Source organism: Sparus aurata, chromosome 3 (assembly GCF_900880675.1).
Source record: "Sparus aurata chromosome 3, fSpaAur1.1, whole genome shotgun sequence".
Classification (NCBI taxonomy): domain Eukaryota; kingdom Metazoa; phylum Chordata; class Actinopteri; order Spariformes; family Sparidae; genus Sparus; species Sparus aurata.
The window spans coordinates 26,265,780-26,292,638 of NC_044189.1; the positions used below are offsets into that span (position 1 = coordinate 26,265,780).

General features: G+C 43.2%; 1 protein-coding gene across 2 annotated transcripts; it reads right to left on the minus strand.

The window, feature by feature from the left end:
- Positions 1 to 606: 606 nt before the first annotated feature.
- Positions 607 to 26,594, minus strand: nt5c1aa (5'-nucleotidase, cytosolic IAa). Of its 2 annotated transcripts, XM_030412723.1 has the most exons (7): positions 26,012 to 26,594; positions 21,473 to 21,517; positions 16,652 to 16,819; positions 16,415 to 16,544; positions 8,775 to 8,897; positions 4,367 to 4,551; positions 607 to 3,814 (listed from the first exon to the last, which is right to left on the minus strand). In XM_030412723.1, the coding sequence occupies exons 1-7, from the start codon at positions 26,165 to 26,167 to the stop codon at positions 3,461 to 3,463; spliced, it is 1,161 nt and encodes a 386-aa protein (XP_030268583.1). In that variant the 5' UTR covers positions 26,168 to 26,594; the 3' UTR covers positions 607 to 3,460. The 2 variants fall into 2 exon arrangements, with proteins under 2 accessions (XP_030268583.1, XP_030268584.1); XM_030412724.1 differs by lacking the exon at positions 21,473 to 21,517.
- Between the last annotated feature and the right edge of the window lie 265 nt (positions 26,595 to 26,859).

A 26,859-nucleotide genomic window follows, 5' to 3' on the forward strand; every position in this document is an offset into this window, starting at 1 on the left:
CCTGTACTGTATGGAGCCAGCAACACCAGCCCACTGTTCAGGAGCTTATGAAATCCACACAACTGTCAATCCATCAGCGTTTACCAGCAGGGCCCGTCCCTGTGGTGTTGTTAGCAATATGGCTCCGGATAGACTAGCACAGCGTGTTGGCGCTTTCTGGCTGTTATTACCCAGGCTCTGCTGGGAAGATCCCATTCAGCTGGGAATGATTGGGAATAATAACACATTTATCAGAGATATGTGAGGGGAGAGAGAGTGTGGGTACTAATGTGATGCCGCTCGATATGAAGTTTAAAGAGTGAGAGCAAATGGAGGGAAAGATGAGGGAAGAAGGACTGACAAGGAAATATGAAGAAAAAGGGCAGGCCGGGAAGGAGAAATAGTTTCAGGATAGCATTTTTCATCAGCTGCTTTTAACGTGCACGGCCAAGAGATATTTATTCATCCTGAACAAAAACAACATGTGGCGAATGAAGACCAGCAGCAGGTGATTTATCATTCATGTGCTGCCACTCGATGGCCGTGCAAAGGAGTGCACATCAGTGACACCCAATGCAGGAGTTCATACTAAACATTTCACAATAGAAATCAGTCACTCTGAGACTATTTTCATTCAGGAGTAAAGCATTTACATCTTTATTTTTTTCGCTCATTTGCATTGTCTTATATTTCCATGTCTTATACATAATAAAGTCGTCAGAAACGTGTTGCTGAATTGTTCAAACACTGCCACGTGTGCATTAGTCCGATCCTGAGTGTCCACCTTAAAGTCAAAACCACCTGGACTGCTTCTACTGAAGCTTTATTGTCAGACTCCTCAGCCAGTAATTGAGGACGAATGTCTGCCAAAAGACACATCTGTTTAATTATCTGTTTGTTGGCTGTGACCAGTGGATCGCTTGTCAATTTATTGTGCTTCAACACCCTCAGAAGGCTGATAAAACATAATGAACATCACTCAAGATACAGTAGGTAGAACACACCCGAGGACGGGCTGTGACAGAGTGATGTGAGGTGGACTGACATTTTCAAAAGGCCACTGTGGCCATTTAGTCAACTAAAGAATACATGTTTTAACTTTACAACATAAATCAATCCCACCTGAGTGTGACTTTGTATTAACTTTGATGCACAGGAGAGGGCAGTAAAATCAAGCTAGCTGCTTGTTGATTCTGTGATACCTCAGTTAGTGGAACACCGTAGCACCCTGCATAGAGGCTGTGATGTCCTCATATTAGCAAACAGGATGGCTTTTAAAAAAGAGTAGACATAGAAGGCCCATACAGTTGTACCTCTGGGCTAAGCTAAACTGTTGGGTAGGTTAAATATGGAGATAAAGCTCTTCTTCCTATAACTTGTGGGGAAAAAAATTAATTGGCCCAAGTGAGAGTAGCAAAGTAGTGTTACGTAGTAGTACTTATACATCAAGCAGCCATTTTAAGGACATCTGAGACATCAGAATTCACCCAGTTTTTATCATTCTACTGTGTACATAGCCAGCCTCAGGTTACTTACACTAGCATGCTAGCTAACTTGTGCATGCCAATGGTAGTGTGTTGCTTTAACTGCTGGAATTTTCTAATTAGTTTCAAGTGTGTTGTGTTGTTTACTGACGCGATGAACTCAAGTTTCATTTTGGACTGTCAACGACACTCCAGAACATGAAACGGGACACCCATTTTCCAAGGTTACCAGATATTTCTCACTGGACCAAACCAACCAAAGTGCTGGCATGCTATAAAGGACTATCCATTGACTCTAGGGCATCTATTGTGGCTGCCAATGGATATTTTGAATTAAAAGAATACAAAATAATACCATAATAACATACCATATTAAGTCTCAGGGTGTAGGCTACATTTAAAGGTGCAATACATAAGAATTGAACGGCTGTAGAATTTAACTCAAGACAAATAGGGGGAAGCGTATCACCAGGGTAACCACTAACTGCTGCTAACTGTAGCTGCCCTTAGCGAGATAGACCAGTTAGCTAAACAGCTAGTGGTTCAGACTGGGAGCTCAGGAACCAGGAGAGTGTTAGTGTTCACATTACTAAAACAGGGGCTTTGGACAAGGACAGGCTGTAGCTAGCTCGTTAGCATGCTAACTTCAGTCAATATCTCTGCAACACAATACATAGACATCAGAATGTCATAATTGCTATTTATTCGTAATTGTTGATATTCTGAGTTAATCTTTGAATGAACTATAATTCTTGCATATAGTCACTTTGACATTCTAAGCAAGGAAACCTCAGAATGCTAATGGTATGTTTTCCTAGGATTGTGGTGAAAATGAATCATTTATTTTGGAAGGTGTTTCTGTGAACTTGAGTGTTGAACGCATGATGCCATTTAAAAAGTCGCTGACACCAAATTCCAGTTGTAGATATATTTCTCTTTGGACCAAGGGTCCACTACTAGCATAGCTAGAAATGCTAGCGCTTCACTGAAACTAAAGGCACAGACTGAAACTTATTGCTGTGTCTATAAATGTGTACTTTCTTCAGTAATATACATTCATATATTCAGTAATTACATTAACAATTCTAAAGAGGAGAAACTTAATCTTTCTAATGATGTTGTACACCTGAGGCTAGGGGCAATATCTCAATAGCTGGTGTGTTAAGAGCAAAACTTTATGTTTGTACAATTTTACAAGTGAGGCAACATGAAAAATTGTGTATCATCACTTAGCTGTCATTCTCTAGGTAAAGATTTAATGGCAATCTATTTAAAATTTGTCGTTGAGATATTCCGCCCCAGACCAAAGTATTGAGCTGCCCACACTGCTCCACTGGCTAAAAATTGCATCATCTTTGAAACTAAGGCACCAACTGAAACTTATGGCTTCCTATATTTGTTTCGGACTAACACAGTGGTAGATAATATATTCATTAATATACAGCACATTTCCTATAGGTGCAAACATTTTACATTCTTGTGTAGTCAACTGTAAAATTGTTGAAATTGTGACAGTACATCAATGTAATTTTTCACTTCGCAACACTTCTGCACTGCTCTTATGGCTCATTCATTGGCGACATACTGTACGTTGTGGTCTTTGTGCTTTACTCAAGAAGCATGTTAATATCAATGGAGCCATTCATTCTGTATCCGCCAGCATTCGCTGAACACATGACTTCTTTATGAAGACTGGTAGTAGTGAGAGAAATGGCAGGTTGCCATGGCAGTCAAGCACCTTTTGAGGTTCCTGTTTTAAAGCAAGGTTGGATAAAACACTTCAGTATGAATCGATGGTTTGAAATGGAAAGATGAGGGGACGCTCATCTCAGGTTCCAAACCTCTATCTAACTCCTAACATCATATCATCAAGCTGAGACAGGTGACGTTGTGATCAAACAAACTTACAACACATTCGTACAGTATGGAAATGATGCATCTCCACATTCAATTCAGTACAAGTTCATCATTCCAAGCTCTCTGAAACATCCTGCTGGCTACTTCCCCACACTGGTTTTTTGTTTGGTGTATTTCTGTGCAATGCCGTATGGCACGTGGGCGGCGACGGTGCCCATCTCAGCTGCTCCCTCTACATGAAACATCTGATCGTCAAAGTAGATGTGAGGCCTGATCTTCTCCAGCATGGGGCCCTTCGGTGCTCCGGCGAGGAACAAGGCCTCGTCGATCTCCAGTCCCCAGGCCCTGAGTGTCTTCAGCGCCCTGATCCCAGAGCTGGCTGCGCTACGAGCTGTGACCAAGTATGTTCGGATGGGGCAGTCCAGGCGCTGGCCTTTAGCGTAGAACTTTTTCTGGAGCTTCCCCAGTGCCTCCAGGAAGCCCTTCAGGGGACCCTGCCAGAGAGGAAGACAGAGTACGATAAAGCAGAGTTGGGGAGACAGTGTCTGTTCTCACCTCGCAACATTATTGACATTGCCTCGTTATGCCACATCTGCATATGAATGCTGTACCTTTTAATTTCAGTGCCTGCACAGCTTAAAGCTAATTTCACAAATTGCTGTCTGTCTGATAGAACGACGCACCAACTGACAGTCTGAATCCCAATTCCGTTTGAGAGCATTTATTATATTTTGCATAATGTCTTTATAGAATAACCACTTAAGGAAATGGATTTTATTTCAAGAACATCTGCATAATTATTTAAAGGTGATTAAGGGCTTCATGGAAAATGCTACAAATGAGATTAAGATTTAAACCTCAGCTTCATTTTGTTGCCCTAATTTCTGTTAGAGGCACTTTTTTTCTTTTTTTAATTATGAACAACAAAAAAAGGAAAATCTCACCGATGCAATCTGTACTGATTATTGAGTGAACAGGATGGTGTCAGCACATCAGCTACTGTTCAAGAGAAAATGTCTATACAGACTTCAGAGAAAACTACATACATGATCCAATAGTATGTCCTCGTTGTCCCGCTCGTGTTCGAAGAACTTGTCCAGCCCGTGGGCCTTGAAGATGCGCTCAGATTCATCCGAGAAGAGGACGGCATCCCCATCAAACGCCACCCTCAGCTGTGTCTCTGATACCTCTGTCAGCTTCTCTGGCATGAACATGGTGGCTGCAGCGATGCCTGGACACAAACGCAGTCAAAGACATAAAAATAGGTTTGTCAATATTTAATTCAAATCAGTTGACGGCAGTTAAAGCGAAAGGGGTGGTTGTGCAGACTCCATTTCGCACTTTGAGTACATTTCAAGTCTTTCCTCCATGTTTCCCCTCACTAGCATCTTTTCCTTGCATCCTAGTATTGAGACGTCTTTTTTTCTGAAGTGTTACTTCTCATTTGAATCCAAATCTAGATGTCAGGGCATTCAGCTGATAGTCTTCAGGGAAAGCTACTCTGGTGCATCCTCACTCATGTATCCTAAGAGATCCCTCCTCACTCCTCTCTCTTCAGAGCAGAAATAAGAGCTTCTGTAGGTCCTGCAAGGAAGGTTCAAGCTAATCTGAACGCTCCGTTTAGAGTCTGTCTCTTTAAGGCCCCTTCTGAAAAGCCCAATCTGCTCTCACTGGTCAGCTTTCACAGGCCTGAGCAAGGCCCGTCCACTGTATTCCCGCATCAGCACCGCTGGTGTTTTTGCAATCACGGTTGTGCTGAGGGTAGAAGAGTTCTCACATAACAACCTTACAAAAAGTCCTGACAGCTCATTTGGCTTTTTTTCAGACCTGCTTAATAATCAAAAAGGCTTGAAAATCTCACTTTCTACAATGTGGGACCTTTAATTGAATCACATTAGGATCAGAATCATGTCAATGGTAACATGTCTTACTGAGGCGAAGCCAGCTTTCACATGACACTTTTAATTGAATTTAAACTGATGGATACTTTGGTACCTGTAGCTAATAACATGCTGGATGGATCAGAATCGAGTGAAAAAAGAAACAATTCCCTACCGAGGTGAAACCCAACTTGCTTCAATTCACTTAATTTCCTGCAAATAGAACAAATTGGAAAATGATTCACTGACTTTACAGCTGTAGGGCTACTAACGAAAACACTCTCAGAACATACTGTGGTGGCCTTCAGCTCACAGGAAGTATCAACAGATGGCAGCACAGCTAATTAAGACCTTTCAAGTAAAATGTCAAGGACACTGTGTGTCTGTGTTTGTGGGAGCAGGTGTGTGCTTCCCAGAGTCACTGCATTAGTGACACTGGGCGTGTAAGTCAGATGAAAAATGTCCCAGAAGTCACATTGAGACACCGCTGTGATCAATCAGCCCTGCACTGAAATTTCCCCCTGAACCTAATATGATGTTCTCTGGTTCTGATAGCTGAAGGACTCCAGAATTTGAAAATCATTCCATGTCGCCTAAGCTACTACACTTTTTTGTTTATGTCGTAAATTAGTCTCCACGGCCCCTGTGTGTGCTCATCCTTTTTTGACAGCAATAATAATGCAACGTGAAATGCGCAGCGCCAAACAAATTTAAACCTTCTGTAGCGGTTGTCAGCTCACATCCCACAAGTTTCACATCAATGTGTTCCCAGCTCCTTGACAGCAGAGCATATTGACATCTTGTATCTCTTTGGCAGAGAGCTGCCCGTGTTCTCAACACTGATATTCAGAGCTACAGTCAGAGAAACGCTGCTGTTCCCTTCAGTGTGTGTGTTGACACGAGGGAATCCATCAAGACAATACAAAGAGAGGAGAGAATTAATATGCTTGTTTATGATAATGACACTGCAGCACCGGAGAACATGTCAGTCACTGCTGCTAACTATGCAAACATAACATGAAACTGTTAGCAGCTTACTGCGTGTGTAAGAATTTAATAGGGTCATACGTACATACATAATTTCCATTTAAATTGAAGTTTGACGGCAGCTCTGACATTTTATTCCATTTATCTGAAATTACATATAAAAACTCCCCACCACTATTAAATCATTTGGCCTCACAGCTGCACTAATAATTGCGATGATAACAATAAAAGGCGTGTTTGAAGCAAGTCTCTGCAAATAGATTTTCACACAGGAACAAAATGAATGAAAATAAATTGGTGAAAAATAAACTGTGATATGTTAACATCTTGTCCATGTATCTGATCACTGTCGGCTGTAGCGTCCCCACTGAACTCAGGAGCTGTCCACACCAGAAATTTTGCAACCGTGAAGTTATGTTCCCGGTTTTACTGTTCTGTCCACATGCAACCGTGCTTTTGGAACACTGAACACACTTGGAACATTTGAAACCGGAGTCCAGGGTGAGGTTTTCGGCCGATTCGGGTTTCAGCGGTTGCGTGTGGATATGACAACCGTGAATATTTCCATTGCTTACATCAGAGCTGAGCGTGTGCATCTGTAAATATTGCACGCGCAGCAATGTAAACACAGAGTACCAACAGTTAGAAGGTGGTTAGAGGTTAACTAGCTTCGCTTGATAACTTGGCTAATATGGACTTGACAAAGTTGTTGTTTATTGGCTTGCTGTCAGCTGTGTTCGGCTGTCGTGTCCAGCTGCTCAACCTGATGCAACATCGGCGGCGCCTGGATGAGCAACGAAGGAGACTGCTCCTCTTGCTAGCAAACAAACGATGCACCCCTGCGAGTCGCCATTGTTGTTTGTGTTTTGGTAACTGCCACACTTCCCCTTTCCGGTTTTAAACTATTTTGATTGGTTAAAACAGCCTTCCCGTTTTACCTTACATCCCCACCCATTGCTGTGGCATATGTATTACACGTATATTGTATCACTTGGTGGCGGATTTTACGGTTGCGTGTGTACAGAGTTATTCTCTGTTTTTTTTATTACACCACTTGTGTGGACGCGGAATTTTATTTAACAAAACCTCAGTTGCAAAATATCCTGGTCTGGTGTGGACAGGGCCTTACACTATTTAGCAGTTTGTCAGCAAAACTATGGCGATGTGTTCATACAGTGAAATGTATGTGGAGGATAAACTAAATCATAACTTTTGTCTGTGTTTCTGAAACCAAAACCCAAAGTGGGCTTATCTCAACTGCGGGGTCACCACTGGTTTGTGTACTACCATTTTAAAGCCTTGAGTCTCACATTTTGGCCTCAGTCATCTTGTTTTTTTGCTTGGAAGAGATATTAGCATATTAGGATGAGAGGGTGACACCAGGGAGGATATACTGATTGGATCTTACTGAGAACCCAAGGACAAGCCACGGTAATGACGTGTCAATCACAAGGTAGCCACGCCCTAAAGTATACCCAGCTTTGTCATCAATTTTACCCATACTCTACTGAGACCATAAACTCATCAATCTGTTTACTGATGTAGTAAATCAAGTGAGAAGTGGGATCGTTTTCTCATGAGCTTACATACAATCTTCTTTTTGAAACCAGTGAAGTCGAACCCTGCGACACTTTTTAGACCCAGAAGCTCCGTCCACATTTTACACAGCCGATGGTTTATTTTTAACAGGTAACATAACTATTGGGAAGCCTGAACCTGGATGTATTGAAGTGCGAACTGCAGCACTTGAATGGAACTTCAGTCCTTATACATTTAAGTAAAAATCTGAGGTAATTGTAAGTCACTTGAATATCGTCTTTTCATGAAACCCTCTACTCATACTCCACTACATTTCAGAGTGAAATATTGTACTTTTTACTCCCCTAGATTTATTTGATAGCTTTAGTTATAAGTTACTTGGACAATTTAAAATTACAACATGCTGAAGTTGACTATTCAGGGCATTTTTTTTTAGGTGTAATTCTACAGGTTTAACAAACACAGGGCTTGGATAATGTCAAAATCTGGACGGTCAATAACATTTCCTGTGCAAACATCATATCCTATAAAACATTTTTTTAAAAAACACATGGTAAAGTAACTTTTCTAAAGCGCATTTCAGTCTACTGACCGCTCAAAGTGCTTTTCAACACTTGTCACATTCATCCATTCACACACTCATTCAAACACTGATGGCGGAGGCTGCCATGCAAGGTGCCAACTGCTCATCAGGAGCAATGCGGGGTTCAGTGTCTTGCTCAAGGACACTTCGACATGCAGCTGGGGGAACCAGGGGAAGCAAACTAGCAACCTTATTAGACAACCCGCTCTACCTCCTGAGTTACAGCCGCCCACAATGTTACATGTTAGGACTGGGATAGTGTGCTTCCAAAAACTTGAGCAAATTATTTTTTGTGTGTGCTCACTGGTACAATGTGTGACAAATTTTAACATCCCAATTTGCTTGTTCCAGTTCTCATTCTTTGGCTTTGCTCTACAGTGGGTCAACATCTTTCATTAGGTTTTAATATGATTAGACTTTATCTTCCTTGTGTGTGTGTGTGTGTGTGTGTGTGTGTGCGCTCACCTTCAGCCAGCGCCTCCCTGACCTTGTCAGCGTCAGCAGACAGGTAGAGGTTGGTGTGCCAGGCCTTCAGATAGCCGATAGGGCTGCTTCCCCCAGTCATACAAAACCTCTCTATGAACAAATCTGGTAACAAGAAGAACAGACAGCAACACGGTTTTTAATTTCAGTACATCGCCCTACAGCATCAACAAGATTACATATCAGTTAGAATACTGATCCATGTATTTATTTGTATTTTTCAGAGTATGATGCATTTAACCATCATGTGACCTTCTTTCTGCTGGTAGCTGTGGCTTTATTCTGAGATTTACTATCTCAGAATGACGGAGGACCTGTAAGAACTTTCTAAAACTTTTAAGATTCTTTTTTTTTTTTTTTTCTCTTTCTTCTTTTTTCCAGCTTTCACTGTCCTGAGTTTGGATGATATGTGTTTTGTGTCTCTTTGTTTTCCCATATGTGTGGGTAATGAGTCTGCTGCTGCAAACAAAATCTACCTCTGGGTACTAATAAAGGAACTTGAACTTAAATCCGTTATGGAGTTGATGATAGGCAATTTGGAGAGGTGAAGTGGAGGGGAGAGGGTTGGGTAAGGACATGGTGAGAGGATAAACTTACAAGAGAGAGGGAGGGGGTCCAAAGATGTGGTTAAGTGGTAGAGGGGGGATTGAACTTTAGGGGTGGGGGGGGCAGGACTGTTCAGATGAAAGGCTGAAGAAATAAGACTGGTGGGAAAGTGTCTGTTTGCATTTTGGCTGAGGGAAGGCTCGATTCAAAGAGCGTCAGCGAGACGGTATGTGAGTGGAGAAACGAGAGCAGACTGATATCAGGAAATTAGATCCATGATTACAGAGCTGCTCAGGTGAAATGAGCTGATATTTATGGGGGAGCAGGGATAAGTGAAGATGGAGGAGCTTTATAAAGGGCACGGGAGTAAAGTAATACAGACTAATGTTGGGATGAAGATGTGATAGAATGAGTTTGAGAAGCGCTGAAGGTTATAATAGAATGAGAGGAGGGGGGCGACGCCTGGGATAGATGGAGATAGTAAAAGTGAAGGTTAGTGTGGGTGGGAGGTAAGTGTGCTGATTATGAGAAGAGAGATGGCGGGATTATGGCGTTTATTTAAAGCTGCACTCGACAAGAAACTTCTCTCAGACTTCAGCCACATTAAAGGGTCACTGCAGCAATTAATCATTGCACTGGTATAAAGATGTTGGACTTGTAACATAAGATCAGAGTTCCTGACTTTGAATCTTTTAATGAGTCACATACTATCCTACATTTCCCACAATGCATAAAAGGATATATTTAATGTTCTCTTACCATCCGCTTTGTGCTTATGTTTTACAGACTCATCAAACGCATCTCTTCTTCGTAAATTTGTAGTGTCTAAACCCTGGGTTAAGGGCACCCTGATGACATCGCTATGATATCACCAGGGTTGTTCTGGCTCAGTCTCAACTCCTATCTCCTACCCCTCGTTTATGAGTGCCCCCTTACCCATAGGGATATTGGTTGTATCTCCTCTATGACATGGGACGACCCTTTGAGACCCTCGTATGTCACCATTAGCCAATCAATAGCATTTCAGTAAACTGACACAGCAGGAAATTTCCAACATGGCGTCTTCAGCTTCGGTGATTCCTTCTGTTTGGCTGTGGCAACCCTGGTATTATCACAATAACGGCTGCCTGTTATCTGATGGAGATAGAAATGCATGAACGCTCGCAGTTTACTCACAACTTCACGCTATCAGTCAAGTCATTTAAGAAGAACGCTGCTTCATTACCTTGCAACTAGTTGCTTTTTAGGCTAGCATTAGCAACCTGTGCTCCCATCCTGTCAGTATGGCCTGATATTAGAGGAGCGGTACCAACTGCAGCTATTGGCTGCTGAATATCAGGTTACATATGCCATCAAAGGGGGAACTGCAACATTAAAATCTGACAAAATACAGGACTGTTACACACAGATCAGCAATGACAATGTTAACGGTGGCTGTCTAGATAGCTACTGAGACATTCGCACACTTCTGGCAATTGTTTTACGCTTGTTATGAAGAAAAAGAACCATAATAAAGTGAACGACAGGACGTTCTCAGAGCCCTCAGATCATAGTGTGCCTCTGAATCTGGCAAAGATGCTAATCAGAGGGTGGGGATGAGTGGTAGGCGCACGAGGTGTATTTAGATTGGGCCTTTCTCAGACTTGACGGACCTCCCTCCAGAGCCATTGGAGACCACCAAGACATTATGTGAGTGTGCGACTTATCCTGACATCTTTTTATATAACCGCTCCTTTCTTTGCCTTCCTTTCACACTCATTATTTCACAACCAAAGAAACGAAAACTATCATAGAATTTAAAGCAGCTTCCTGTTGCCTTTCTCTCCGTGATCACTCTTTTTTAAATGTCAGTATAGCTGATTACACAATGCAAGCTGTAGTTAGTACGCCTCGCTAACTGAACGTTCATTCTGTCAGAACGACTTCACTGTATTAAACTTGTGATGTGATCGACACAGCTGTGCAGCAGTGACTGTTTCTGAGGGTTTGAAGTTTGACAACTGAAAGAGGATGGAGACAAAGGGATTCGACTATTTATGTTTTCCTGTGTGGGCCGAGGTCTTTATGAAAGTGCACTGGATATGCTAATATGGACAACAACAAAGGGCGTCCTGTTTCTACAAATGAACATATGCAGAATTCTGTCAGCCATGAAATTAGAGGGGAATTTTCTTTGTGACAAATCACATTCAACGTGATTGTCAGAGACATTTTGATCCCTACAAATGGACACCTGGCATTACGGTAGGTACCCTTATTCAACTTTGAGAATGTAGTGTAACCATTTCATTACTATTCGCGTGAAAATGACACGTGCCTAGAACTGTTCTCAAGCACACCATGCTTCATTCCCCACATGCTTTTAGCCCATTTGCCCTTATCAGGGTGGCAACAGGCAGCTCTCCCCCAGCAGACACTAAGAAAACAGAAGAAAATAAGATTGTTGGTTGTAGCATGAGCCGCCATCAACAGGAAGTCAGAGGACTCACAGGAAAAAGATACACATAATAGTGAATGCTCCTTGCCAGAAGCAGGAAAGAAAACAACAGTGATCGTGCTGTGTGGTCCCAACGTTTGGGGCAAGAAAATTGCTGAATGTCCACTTGCAGATTGTTGGATTTATATAGAATCATAATAGTCACCGGTTCAACATATTATTTCCTTCTTTTTCCTGTGATAACAAGTTCAATTGTGTTTGTTTTCTCGAGCTCACGGGTCATGTGTGAAGTTTTGTGGAATAACAAATGTTGTTTTCTCTCGAGGTTACGACGTCATTTTCTTGAAATCCTGGTAAAATAACCTTTGATATTCAGGGATAACGAGATGAATAGCTGAGAGACAGAGCTCCATCTGGAAAACGGTGAACTCGGCAGCACTGAACTTTCAAGTTTTTGATCTGAAAAAACTGTTTTGGATCTGTTGTTTTGGATTTTCCACGGTGCAAAGCTATACGGTGCAGTTTAACAAAAAAAAAAAAAAGGCAAGACTTACGGAAACAAAGATACGGATCCAATTTGACTCGGTGACGAGAAACAGAGAGACAGTGTCCTTCGAACCCCCGGAGGGATCTCTTCCTCATTCAAAGAACAAACTGTCCTCTACAGATTTTCGAAATGGTTTATTCAGCTTTGTAGTGCGGCCCCGGTGCGTTTGACCTTCGCCCTACGCTTGTACCTCATCAAATCAAATCCTTCAAGGGTCCCTTGTCTTTGAGAAGGTTGGCGGAGCGTGGGAGTCACTCGGGGGGGAAAAAAATCTCCACACCATTGATGTCTTTGTGCTGCTTTTTTTCCCCCACCCCGTTGAAAAAATGTTTTCATATCATTTATCCTCGCATGATTTATTTGCTTGTTCAGAAGATCTAAAACATGGTAATAGGAGGGCAGGAAATCAGCAGGACTGCAGAGACGCTGCTGTCACATCAAAGGAAGAGCGGCTCCACTGTGCCGTTTGCTATCAGAGCAGCAAGGTGTTCGTCCATGTAGGATATCATCCGTGTTGCCGTCGTGTCGTGGCTCCACTTCTGATTTCCACAGAGAACGATAATGTCATCGCATGAAAATCTCAATTTTCCACACGCGGAGCACATTACAGGAGCTGCCAGTCATCTTGGCCCTATGGGTCCTATGATGTATACATGCAGAGCAGATGTGTGAAATTGCCGTTGGGCACCTTGTCATTCACTCCACACTCTCTGACTTTATAATTATCACCAGACTTCCAAATGCAATTTGAGAAACTTTACACCTCATCGTGCAGCTGTTATAAATAGCGCGCAAGCAGCTGATGAGCGATAAATGAGTATCGTAAGGTTTCTACGAGGTGCACATTCAGTTTCAGATTTGAAAGGCGACTAACTGTTTCTTTCTTAATCATTTTTACGACTGTGTCGCCCGCAGACGCTCACTGCCGGACGACTCTGCGGGGACGATGTAAAACGGGCTCTCATCTCCGTTACATAATAGAAGCCGCGTTTTCCTCTCAGTTCTCTAGGAAAGGTCAGAGGTCAGGAGACTGTTTGAATACACTGGGCCACGCATGCTGAGAGCCACCAGAAAGATCTGACGTGGAGGCCTCTGGAGGACGGTGCGTGGCTGCGGTGGCTCCCCTCAGATGATGTTTTCGTTGCGGGCCTCTCAGATTATTCTTGCATCCCAGAGGAGGTCATTTTGACCTCTGAGGACATGAAAACATGTGAGGAGCTGAGCAGGAAGCGGTCCGTGAGGAAGATGTCATCAGAGGGTCTGCGATGTCCCTGGGAAGGGTCCTGTCAGTCAGCTGTTCATACACTTAGTTGTTTGTTTCTCTGCTGAGCTTGCGTCAGCGTCAGTATTCTGATGAATTTCGACCAGGATTATATTGTTACACCAGCGTGCCTCTTAACAACTAGTAGCCATTTTTTAACCTTAAAGATGCACCCAGCGTAGTCTTTGTTCGACCTATGCAGACTGACTTGGCTGTAAAATGACACACAGAAAGCAAATGTACATTGTGATAACGTGCAAAAGTCAAGAAGATGCAACAAAGTACAATAAAGATTTAAGGAACCACATGTTGATTGTTTTTTTTTTCCAAGAAAAAAGAAACGTCCTGTCTTGTCTTGGAGATAAGTGAAAAACCAAAAGTTCCAGTTTACTGGCTCAAAGTCAGACCCCATAAAATGTGTCCAGATATAGAACCGATCTGTGACCTGCATGACTTCAAAACATGCAATGCACATTAACCACGGTCCCAGCTTTGTGTGGAATCCCTTTCATATAAGTTGTTCTAAATAACATTGGATGGTATTTCAATTCAAGTTCAAGTCGCTTGCTCCCCTGGCCCACTGTTTCTGGTTTCTCCTCCACATTTGATAAAAAAGTCTTCACAAAGACTTTGACCATTCAGCCTCAACACTCACACGCTGAGCTTGTACTTGCGCAATTAGCGCCGTGTTTTCTGTCTTTTAGACTTTCTCTGCTCTACGGTGTTTAAGTGGATTCCATTATTTCTTTTCTTTTTTCGCTTTAACATTAATCATTCTCTCTGTGTCTCAGATCTTACTCGTGATGGTTCCTTTTTCTCTGTTATATAATCGTATGTCAGGCTGCATGCTTTATTCATGCGCAGTGTCAGACGAAGTGACCGGGGCTGTGGGTATACGTTCAGTTTGGCTACATTGATATTGAGATAATGATCTTGTCAAACTGAATAGTAAGTGTCTGTGTGGGCGCTTGAAATCTGATCTCTCTTACCAGCCCATTAATATTAGGAAGGTATTTAAGGACACTATTCTGTGTGTCACATTGTATCTTTGGATGGGGCTGCTGAGGGTCACCAAAGCCAGAACCTCTTACATTTGACATATTGCCACTGCTGTCTAATTATGGCTACAGGTTCCACGCTAAACACCGAGCAACTTTGTTTGTGTTTAGTTGCACCACAGAGACCAGCCCAGTGGCCAGGAAACGGTGTTGGCACTCAACATTTCTGCCGACCACTGCTTCATTCACATTTGTGCATGTCATAGGATTATCATGGACTTTAGGAAAACAGACAGGACTACACCCCGCTCCTCATAAATGGAGAGCAGGTGGAAACTGTCACCACCTTCAAGTTTCTGGGCACCCACATCTCTGCTGACCACTCCTGGACTTTCAACATCAGGGCCCTGGTTAAGAAGGCTCAACAGCGTCTACACTTCCCGCTCGTCCTCAGGAAGAACAATCTGGACACGAAGCTGCTGCTGGCCTTCTACCACTCCTCTGTGGAAAGCGAATTAACGCACCGCCGAGGCTCATTAACACTGCCCAAAAGATCATAGGCTGCCCTCTGCCCAGCCTGGAAAAAAATCTCCAAATCCTGCTGCCTCAGAGGAACCAGGGCCATCACAGGAGACCCCTCACACCCTGCCTACTCCCCGTTTGATCTGTTGCCCTCTGGGAGACACTACAGGTCAACACAATCCCACACCAGCAGGCTGATGAACAGCTTTTTCCCCTGGGCCATCCGAACTGCCAACACCCACGGACACACACACACACACACACACACACTCACACACGGGCGGTAACACCCCCCACCCCATACCGCCCTGAAGAACAAACAATCAGCCTACCGCCCCCCCACCTCTCAGCATGTCTGCACGCCTGCAAAGAACTGCAGTCACTTTAATATTTTAACTTTTTTTTTAAAGATTTATGTTCATACAAAAAAATATATGTATACGTATATGTATTTTTCTACATGCCGCTCTGTACATATTTAACATTTTGGCCTGTTTTTGTTTCTGTGGTATGCTGTTTTGCACTGTTTGTCTTCTTTTTCTGATGCACGGTGGCTCTGTGAGAGCACCCTAAATTTCGTTGTACCCCCCACAGAACAATTACAATAATGGCTATTCTATTCTATTCTATTCTATTCATACCATACTGACATTTTGATAAAACATGTCATATCACGTTCACATCACATTTTTATGACCTGACGTTCATGTCATGAGCTGATGGGATGGTGGTGGAGTTACGGGCGAAAAAAGTCTGCCAGGCAAGTGACTGCAGTCTGAGACAGACAGTCATCATTTTGACTGGAAGTTAAGACGTCTCCAGTTTGGGTTTTTCAAAGTATTTTGAGTCAGAACCTGATCTTTTCCTAACCCTGACCAAGGGGTGTTTGTGCCTAAACCTAACCAGAGCATTATCATCAAATACTGAGGCTTTGGGTTGATGGCCGAGCCTGATCTACCAACCCAGACCATCAGTGGCTGATGACCTGGGAAACCCATGCCTGAGTATCTCACAAGTTGGGAATGACACTCACGAATCAGCTTTCTTACAAATTGGAACTTTAATGAGAAACAATAAACGAGACACGGAGACCTCATTCATTGACCAGCAAAAACAGCTTCACAAACACCACCAACTTTGAAGGAACTCACTGCTTTTCAATGCTCTCTGGTTGGAAGGGGAAGCGGGGGGGCTTTTCAATCACCAGTTTTATGATAGTGGAGGGTTCAGCGCTGGAGGCTGTCAGCCAGTGATGGACAACCCTCGTTTGGAGCCACATCTACTTTATAATTTGCTGTCTGTAAGACTTACTGTGATGATTGATGGTGTTGATGAGCCGGATTCCTACGTGTGCGTGGTTGTAGGTCACCAAAACGATGTCAAACAGCTCTTCACTTTGTGGGTACAGCTCCCGCAGACGAGTGTTCACCGCCTCCAGAGCCTGTCGGGGTATAGCAACAGTCGGCTCAGAAGCTCAGGACAGCAAAAAAGTAAACTATTGTGCTATCATTTAATACGTCTGTTAGTGTACGCTGGTGTGACTTTAACCTTGACGAAGGGGAAAGCAGGTCCAGGGGCGAAGGGTTCGGTCTCGTGTTCGATCTGGTACCTCAGATACTCCTCCACTCCTTTCTGCTCGAACACCTTCTGCTCCCGCTCAGTCCGAAACAAGACCCGAGAGGAGACGGCGACGGTCACCGCGTTCTCCGGCTTTGGCTGCAGAAAGAGAAAAACAAAATAGAAGATGGAATGATGAGGAAGAGAAAGACAGGGAAAATCAGCAAGCATTAATGGCCCTTTAAGATGAAGACTGAAAAACACAAGGGGAGGAGAGGTGAGAGGTGTCAGAGGAGTGAATAGACCTACGTTTGCCTGTGGTGACAAACTGACCCTCGAACTAAACCCTGCTAATAATACTTTAATGTTTCTTTTTTTACAAGTGCATGCGTAAGGGGTGCTGCTTTTCAGGGGGCCTCTCCCTCCACATTACAGTACATGCTGGGCTACATGCAACAACATGTGATCGATTATTGCCATGCCTGTCATCTGTTGTAATGCCATTACAACATCTTAATTATCTGCGAGCCGCCACAAACGGCATGAATGTCATTAGTAGAATGCTGTCGTCTCTAATCACAGGATAAGAAGACTGCATATGTAAGTCCACCTCACCACCCATTTACTAACGCTTCATTCACAGCGCTGGCAGCAATGCAACGCAGTACAGCTGCAAGCACCTGAGCTCAGTTGGCACAAGTTCATTCCTTTTTTAGAGCCTTAGGGTCTTTACAAAGATTATTCTGGTTAAAGGGGGCTCAAGATGATTTTCAAGTTTAAAAGATGATCTCCTGCATGTTATCAAGATATTCTTTGGACCATCTCCTTGACTTCTGAAAGAGCTGTTCAAAGTTTCCACCATTCCACTGCTATGTTCACATCTTTAATATCTGTAATGCCTGGAGGTGGAGGGTGTCATGGTGGAGTCACAGCCGAACAGAACGTCAAGCCAGTGACCAATGTTCAAGACTTGGTTACAACATTCGGTGTGCGACATTTGTGAATTTTGCTCCGATTAAAATGGCCAGGATGACTTATACCTAACCGATGTCAGCAACAGTTTACACACATTGAGAAGGTTTATGTGCTCCAGCAGATGACAAACTGGAACGCCAACATTCCACAGGTCGGAGGAGCCGCATCTACTACAGTCAACAACAGCAAGGAGATGAAGAGGGAGAGAAAGCCCCCAGACTCCCTTAAAAAATGGTTCAATTTTGTGAGTTATTGAGGCGGGATAAACTTTATAAACTTTGTGAAACGCTGTCTACAACAAATTGTTAATTATTCGGATCCTCATGTAAATTCGGCAAATGTTATACATCACATTTGTTCTTTCTTTCTGTATAAAGAAAACATTGTGTCCGTCCAGATCTGCCTTTGTCGCTGTTAACAGAGACTTAAGTCTGCAGTGTAGTTCAAACACATGACTGATAAACCACAGAACTGTAGAGCAATACTTGGCTTCATGAACAAAGAAAGATGTTATACCCTGGGGACACTCTCTCTCTCTCTCTCTCTCTCAATTGTTGTTCTCCAAGGCCACCTCTAGTTCATGCGCCCATGAGTATACTACATGACACAGCGACCTAATCCTGTGAGTTGCCCTCATGTCTGTTTGCGGGGGAGGGGGGAGGGCGGCATTCCTCAGGGGGCAGCCAGCATTAGTGCCCACAGCGGGCAGCAGAACATGTCTGGGTGGTGGGACCAGAGGGGGCTAACTGAGCAAGAGCAAAATTGTCATTGTGAAAGTGTGTGTGTCTATGTACGTGGGTGGTTTGTCTTAATGTGTGGTTGAATGTGCCGTGCAGATGCTCTAAATCATGCATATAATCTAATGAGAAAATAAATTCAACATCCCTCTTATAAATCCAATAATAGTCATGATGTTGACCATCGTATTGCTTAGTATTAATGTGTCATTAGCAGGAAACTTGCAATCAAGGCACAACAGCAATAAATAATACATGCCTCTGATTTATGATACATCTAAATCTGTCGTGTGTGTTTGCAGTGGGGGGAGGAATCTGTGCATCATCATGTTAGTGTCCATGCCCCGATGGCCGTCTGCCGGTAAAATAGGCCACAAGCGGACAGGGGCGCTGAGCCATAGTCCCTCTGTTTAGCCTTATTCCGTCACAACACAACTGCCTGCTGACATCTCACCTACTTACCTGGTAAAAACACACACAGACACACACATCACCCTGTCAGGATTAATTCTGTTCCGCATCTAAGTCAGATCAAAAGTTCAACCTAATCCAATTTTCACAATTTCCTGTCTGCGAAGGTCTCTGTTTCTGTGTCCACTGAACCGAATATTCTAGATCATGTTCTGACACATAAATACAACATGCACAGTACGTGCAGAATGTGTGTCTTTTGTCATACTTTGTACAGTATGCAATTCTAAGGTCATTCTAAGTGAAGAACTTTTACATTTGAGTCTATGGAGAAAAATACAGGACACCGAGCGCTTGACACACAAGGACACACGTCACCTTCCTGCAGGTTTTGTGGCAATACATACAAACATAGACATAAAGGTAAAGTGTGCACCTCACACTGATGGGACTAGCTTTGTTTTGTCATCATAGAGAAAGAAGGAGCTTCTGCCTCAGGTGCAGGTGTGAAGGTTGCAATTTGTCCAGACGAAAATAAATGAGCACACACGACCTTCAAAGGTGCAAGAGCAGGTTGAAGGTAAAAATAATACTAAAAACAGCTCAAAAATAGGCTCAGTGTGTGACTTTGACTTCTTTTGCTCATTTGTTGAGAAAAGCTTTGTTTTTCAGTCATATCTGTGTGGGTCAGCACTAAGACGATGATGTCACACGAGTCCCAACTGAGATCTCCCATGTAGCTGTGTGACTTTATCACTCTGTGAAAATAGCGTAACCCCTGCGTGATGAGTTCACGACACTGCTCATTGCTGTGTGTTCTGGCACTTTGGTAATTTGCCATCGCCACAACAGAATCCAGCTAATTCTGGCTATACCAGCCTTCTTTGTGGGATGCAGGACGGACGTTCAAAGGGGCTCGAGGTTCAAATTTGTAACAATTTACATGTTTCAGTCACTGTTTAATTGGCCATATGAGAGCAGATTGAAACGTGGCGTGAAAAATTAGACATTCTCTGTCACTCTCTTTTGCCTGTACAAGCCTGTCCATGACTTATTTGAGTTGTTTAATGCTGCTGGATTGCGAAAGGCATCAACAAAGACCCTATAATGAGTGCTAATGACTCAGCAGGTAACAACAAACTAGGCTAACTAGCTTTCACTTTCTGAATGGAAGCTATTTAGCCTACTTTGCTGGTTTGCAAGTGTGTTAACAGCACGATAGACCATATTCACACGGCGGCCATTTTCCTCTTACATCACGCCCAGGCACGGAATCTCAAATGTTGTACTGCTGTGGTTGCAAGTGGTATAAAAATATGGAATCTGACTCATTGTTATCACTTCCCTGTTTACTGATTGATCAGCAACTGAACAGACAACAGATAGTAAACAATCTGGAGGCATATAGGGCCATAATTCAAAGTAAAACAACATATTTGATGACCCGTCTGTTAGATAACAGCTTACGTTAGAATTAAAGCACTTCCTAGCTAACGTTACTGTTTGATACTCGTTACATGATATGACAGAAAGCCTGTAAACTAATTCTGAAAAATCACCACACACAGAAACATTTATTGAAACCTCGAAGTGGATGCAAAGATGCGATATTGTTAAATAGGAAGTGGTTGCATGCTAACGTTAGCAATCACGTTACTAAATACGTTGAAATATGGCCAGATGTCGCTTCAGACTTTCAATAATCATCATCTTTTCTGTTGCTCATCAGTCAGAAGCTGTGTAGTTATAACAATGTGACAGATTTCTTACATTTATACAACTTGAACTGCACCTGAGGTTGACCAGGACCCTATTATGTGTTCCCCTGTTCAGTATTCTGGTAAGATCGGGTTCATTAACCCTCCTATTGTGCTTGGGTCAAAGACCAAATACTAACCATGGGAACATAGAACCTTAGGAACATACAGAAGGACCCTGCCTGGAAAGTGGGAACAGTATCTTCAGTGTCCTAAAATGGTCATGGTACATAATCAAGGGTATGCGGGCTTGTTGAAGAAGGATAGATAAGCGTCGTATATCAGTTCTTAGACTTTACAAGGCCAACACGTCTTCCAGTCAGTACATAGCATACCATAGAAGGTGCCAGTATGCCTCCTAGCAACACTGGCCTGTAAGTATAAGTCAACCAGAGGTTTAAAACTAAGACACTGTTTCCACAAAAATATCCAAAAAACAACACAATTTTCTCTTCTTTGGAAAAGAGTTGCAAATGTCCATAGTTTATATGTCCTGACGAACACAAAAATGAGAAATACCTTCTTCAACTTTTTCTTTTACACAGCATAGGGGTTGTTTTAGAAATTTTTCTTCAGTCTGTAGCAGGGCATTTAATCTGTCCATTAATATTAGGATACATAAATCACAGGAGCATGATTTCACGAATCAAAGAACAGCATCTCTCTGCGGCCGTCCAATGATTAGCACACATGTCGGTTCATTAGCCGAGTCCAGCATCCAGCACAGCACGAATCAACATGACAGCACACGTGACGATGCATCAGGTCGGGGTTGTTGGTTAGTAGAGTGGGGGTGTCCGTGATCATGCAGGTCACATCGACAGCCATCACAGAGGAGATTAAAAAGGAAGTGAAAGGGCAGTGGTGATGATCATTCAGTAGCCATGGACACAGCCTTTGACCTCACGCTTTTGATGATGGGACATACTTACGAAGAACACGCCTCCCTCCACCTTGCGGGCCCGTCTCCCTGTCACCTTAGCAAAACGACAGTTGTTTTTTATTCATCGGGTATTCATAACATGTATGTACACTGAGTTTCATTGACATTCCTACCAAAAATCTGTGTCTTTCTTTTCGTTTTACTTCTACATGAAGACACGATTGACCTGCTCTGGTGGATATTTTGTAAAAGACGGGTCTCTTTTACGGATTCTGCTCAGAGACGGCCTTGCAGATGTACGAGACCTTTAATGCAGCTTATCCGTCAGAGTCGTTTGACTCTATGAATAACATGTCACACAGTCTGGGAGTGATCCAGCAGCAAGGGTCCAGTTCTTTGCTGCGATTTGATACTGCTAGTGTTTACAGCTTGCCCTCTCCCAGTGGGACTCCAACCCCCTGGGAATGCATCGATCACAAGGCTCCTCTGCATGGAAACCCACACCTCCCCCTTATTGATTCGTATGACAAAGCCGAGTGAATTTGATTAAACCTTAATCATGAGCTAGTGTTTATTGTATGGTACACAAAGGAATTACAGCTCCATTTATTGTCCCGTAAAGCACAAAAAAAGATAACTGTTGTAAACCACCCCCCCGGCTTTCCCACACTCTATATTAATCCCATCAGAGCTCTGCCAGATCAGCAGGACTGGTATCTGTGCATAACCCAGATCCATGAGTCATCTGTTATTTACATATCTGAGGCGGTGAGACATCACCTTCCCTCCATCCTAGAGTGAAAGAGGGGAGGTGAAAGGGGTTTCCAGACAACAGACAAGGAAAGAGAGAATGGAGGGGAGGCAGTGGGGAACATAAAGAGGTGAGAGTGAGAGCAGAGAGTGACAGGGTGGGAGAGAGAAGCAGTTGGGGGGGGTGGGGGGGGGGGGCTGATATTTATAGATAAGTAAAAGGCCAGTGATGATGCAGTCTGTGAAGGCCTTGGCAGATATGGTGACAGAGGAGTGTGACTGAACACTGCCAGTAACACTGACGTTGATGTACTGGTTTGCCTTGAATCAGGCTGATATTGATGGGAATGTAGATAAAAGTCATTTTGATAAGATTCTGGCTTTGATTTGAAATAACCACATAATAGTTATTTATGGTGTTGCAAAAAAATGAGGAAAGTATATTCTTTAAAGAATGAAAATAACAGATTGAGCCTTTAACTGTTGCTGGCAGACCTGATTTGCGGCTAGCTATCTTATCAAAGGAGCACTTTGTAGTTTTTGGGAAGAAAAGAAAAAAAAAGCTTTACATTTACAAATTTTTGACTGACAAACTAAATAAACTAACTCTTTGTTTTCATGACTGAATAGATAAACTGACTTTAAACGACTACACAATTTCACACTGTTTTAATTAGTCTATAAGTGGCGGACCCTGCCACCTCGCTTCAAACAGAGTTCTGCGGACCTTATTGTCCTGTGAGAACAGCTTGTTTATTCAGTTATGGAAAAGATAAATATTTCTCGGTTTGTATTATTCCCTAATTGTTATTGTAAAAATCTAAATTCAGAGTTTGAATTTTTTCTCAAAAACTACAAAGTGCCCTTTTGAGCTGGTGGTAATCCATCTTGAAGGCATGGAAATAAAGAAACAGCATTTTTGTAACACACAACCCTGTTTAACCCTTAAAGCTTTCACTTCATGTTGTCAATGGAGTTTAAACTTCCATATATCCCGCAGCTGGACTCTACAAAGTGGATGGGCTAGTTGTGAACCTGTAACACATGGACATATAGGTAATGGGAACTAGATATGGCACTGGTGCTGGAGCCCTATTCATTCCTATGAAAGCTACTCAGTGATGCATTAAGCCCAAAAAAAGGTTTGACGTCCTGGGTGCAAAGTTACCTGGAGCAAGCTGAGTCGGCTAATTTCTGATTTAGGACTGAAATGATCAATAATTGTGGATGTTGTGACCCTCAAAAGGGCTAGGCTATGGCTAGCCCTGAACTATCATCGCCCCTTTTCACACACAGATTGTTAACCCAGGGTTAACCTAAGCCCAGGGTTTGACGATTTATGCTGCACCTCTACTAGCATCGACAAGCACGCATTTGCTCTTTTTATCTTTAGCTAAGTTTCCCGTGGGTTGCACACCTCTTAGCTCTGGGCTTAGGCGATTTTATGGGGATACCCCAACAAAGTCATGGCTAACCCTGCTCTGGGACAGGGCCAGCAAGTCCTAGGCTGAAGTCGGGGTTAACCCACTTTGGAACTCGCACTTCTTGCTGTAACCTCTGAAACATTGTTTGCCAATGATGTGTTCCTCAGTCATGGTTACTACTGTAGAAAATAAGCTAGTTAGCCGGACATGCTAATATCTGCTCTATAGACAGTTTAGCTCCTCTGTTTTTGTTTTGTTTGTGTTTGTTTTTTATTATTAAAGGGACAGTGTGTAATATATCAAGTATTTAGCACCATCTAGCTGTGAGGTTCTACATTGCAACACTCCTTTGCTCACCCCTCCCGTTCTGAAGACGTTGGAGACGTTCCGGAAGCTACGGTGGCCCTGACGGACAAGAAACTCATTTTCAAAATATGGACTCTTTCCCAACAGCGTCGAGTATTTCTACTGATTCAAGTAATGAGGTAAAGATGTAGTTATTGTTATTGTTATTGTTAGTGACGAGCGCTTTCGCTGAGCTCCCTCTCAGTTCCACAGTCAAGCTGGCTCTGAGTGAAAACGCGTTTAGCCTTACTACGTAGTACCACGCAGTGCTTTGTGTCCCTCTCGGCAGTCCATATTTTTTTTAAACCGGAAAGACATGGCGGCCTCCATAGACCTTGCCCGTGCTATGTATATTCAGATAGGTAATTCTTCGCTCAGGAGGATAAGCCAGATTGTTGGCAGAGGTAATTGTACACCAATGACGACTAACTTATAAACAAAGACGTTGATTTGAGTTAATAAATTACTTAAATCATTACACACTGTCCCTTTAAAGAAGCATTTAAAATTATTTCATCATCCTCAGGTGTGATGAAGTCAAATAATCTAGGCCCGCTGCAGAAATAAATACTGTTTGAGGTAAATAATAGAAAAAGTATGTCTTGGATATGTTATGTCATTTGGCTCAGGTACACTTTAATCTTACCATCCACTCATTTCAGTAGAAGCTTTATAATCTGTTCGGTCCATTATCTGATGAATAACTACATGCAGGACACTAATGTTGAAACTGTATCTTCACATGTGAGCAGTTAAACCCCCCCAGTGTACAGAGTCTCAGAGGTAGGCAGTGATGGATATGTGCTGGCCATTAAGTCAGTAATGCATTAATATTTGGTTTGATACATAAGCAGTGATAGATGTTTTACAGTCTGAAAGAACACACTAATCCTCACGCAGCAGAGATTACTCTGATTTTCGCTACTTTTAGCTCTCGGACCTCACCTCAGTTTATTTTCCTCACCAGTTGCTCTGCTTTTGTTTACGCAAATTTTCTGTACGTTTTTGTTTTGTGTATGCAATTGCAAATTTTCTGTTCCTGAGTCGCTCAAAGTAGCTCCAGCACTCTGTCCCGGGGTAATGTTGATGTGTCCTTTGCACTATGTGCTATAAACAGCACTTAACTAACCCTGCAGCTCGGTGTGTCTGGGTCTCTTTTACCGGTCAGCTGGGATTCATGTTAACCTTTTGCTAACAGGATTTCTCAGAAGAAGCTTCTCAGAAGGAAAAGTCACTCTGAAGGCAGAACTGCATTTGAATAAAACTTGTTTGGGCAGCCCGACTGTGGAAGGTAATTAAATCCCAAAAGCTATATAACCTTTTAATTCACTGTCACTGAAGAACATCTGGAGTGTCTGTTAAAAATATCCAGCTGTGGGGCTTTCACTGTCACATGATCCAGTTCTACAGGACAATGCTACTGCATGCAGTCATTTAAATGCAAAATCCTTCGATTCATCATTTAGGTTGTTCTTTTAATCAACAATGTGTTGAATTAGTGCTATTATTTTGCAATACGTGATATCATATCCTTTATTTTCATGGTGATTAATGTAATTAATTTGACAACCTCAAATGAAAGTGTGGACCTTAAGTCCAGTAGAGTGTTAAGAGTGATGACAAAATAATATGTAATGATAATCACTAAGTGCTTAGTTCTGAAAAGAGGGAATGACTACACTCAAAAAAGGCATTTCTTTGACTCACTTTCATACTTTATTTTGCTGGGTTTTTTTTTTTTAAGATGTTTTCAGTGTCTGTTATTAAAACTCCATCTATAATTCAAAAGGAGGGTGCAGCAGGAGTGTGAAACCATACTCTTGTGGCCGCAAAAACCTCAGTCACCGTCACCTTGTCTAACCCCCGCCCGCCCCCAGTTATGAGCTACGCTTTGAGTTGCACGTGGGCAATGTAAACATCTGACTCCCAAGAGTAACCTGAGGAAGGCAGCAGCAGTGCAGAGGAGCTGAGAGGAGCACGGGGGGGATTCTAGCCTCCAGACAAACCCCAGAGTGCACACAGACACAGATCAGATGTACTGACATTTAGGATGTGTGAGTGACACTTACTGGCTTTGGCTTGGTGGTGAGCCCCAAGTGGTCTTGATCAAACTCTTCCTTCGCTTCCCATGATCCTCTGCTTTCCCCGTTGGACGAAGGGGCGACTTTGAGCTCCTTGACCTGTCCGCTCATCACCTGCACAGGGTCCAGACTCATCTTCACCATAGAGGGTCCCCCTCCGGTGCCCTCCGACCTTTCCTCACTCCTCTACCTCGCACGAGGCGCGGGTTCTCTTTTCCGGCAAAGTCAGGCAAGTGAAATATTCTGCTCCAGCCCGCAGCATTTAATAAGATACTCCTGTCACGTGCACTGATGACAGGCTTACTACAGCAGTTTGCACCTGCACTGTGAAAGCAACCCGAGTGTGAAGAGCAGAAGTAGTGTTCACTCCTCTGTATCGTGGTCACTTCCTGTATCCCTTCTCTCCTCAAGAGGATTGCCGCTCACTGCATCCACCTCCAGAGGACATGGGAGACGTTTACTTATTCGCAGCCATTCTCACACACACTGTCACACATGCAGTCTGTCCTTTTGTGAGTGTGTTGCAGGCTGTGCAGCAGTCCATCTGCTGCTATCTCTCCGTCTCTCTCTCTCCCCCCCCCCCCCTCACCGCCCCCCCTCCTCCCCTCCTCCCTGTCCCATTCAATCACCCTCTCAGCTCCCTGGCTTCGTTCTGTCCCCCTCTGTCCCCCCCCCCACCCCCCTTCTGACCAATCGCTGCCCCGCTTCCTTATTCAGCATGGCTCTGCCCCGCCTCCACCGTCCCTTGTTGACAGTGCAATTTGCCCAAGAGGCTCATGGGACTTTCAGACACGCAGTAAGTACACAGCAGAAAATAGCCATCACGACGAGCCATT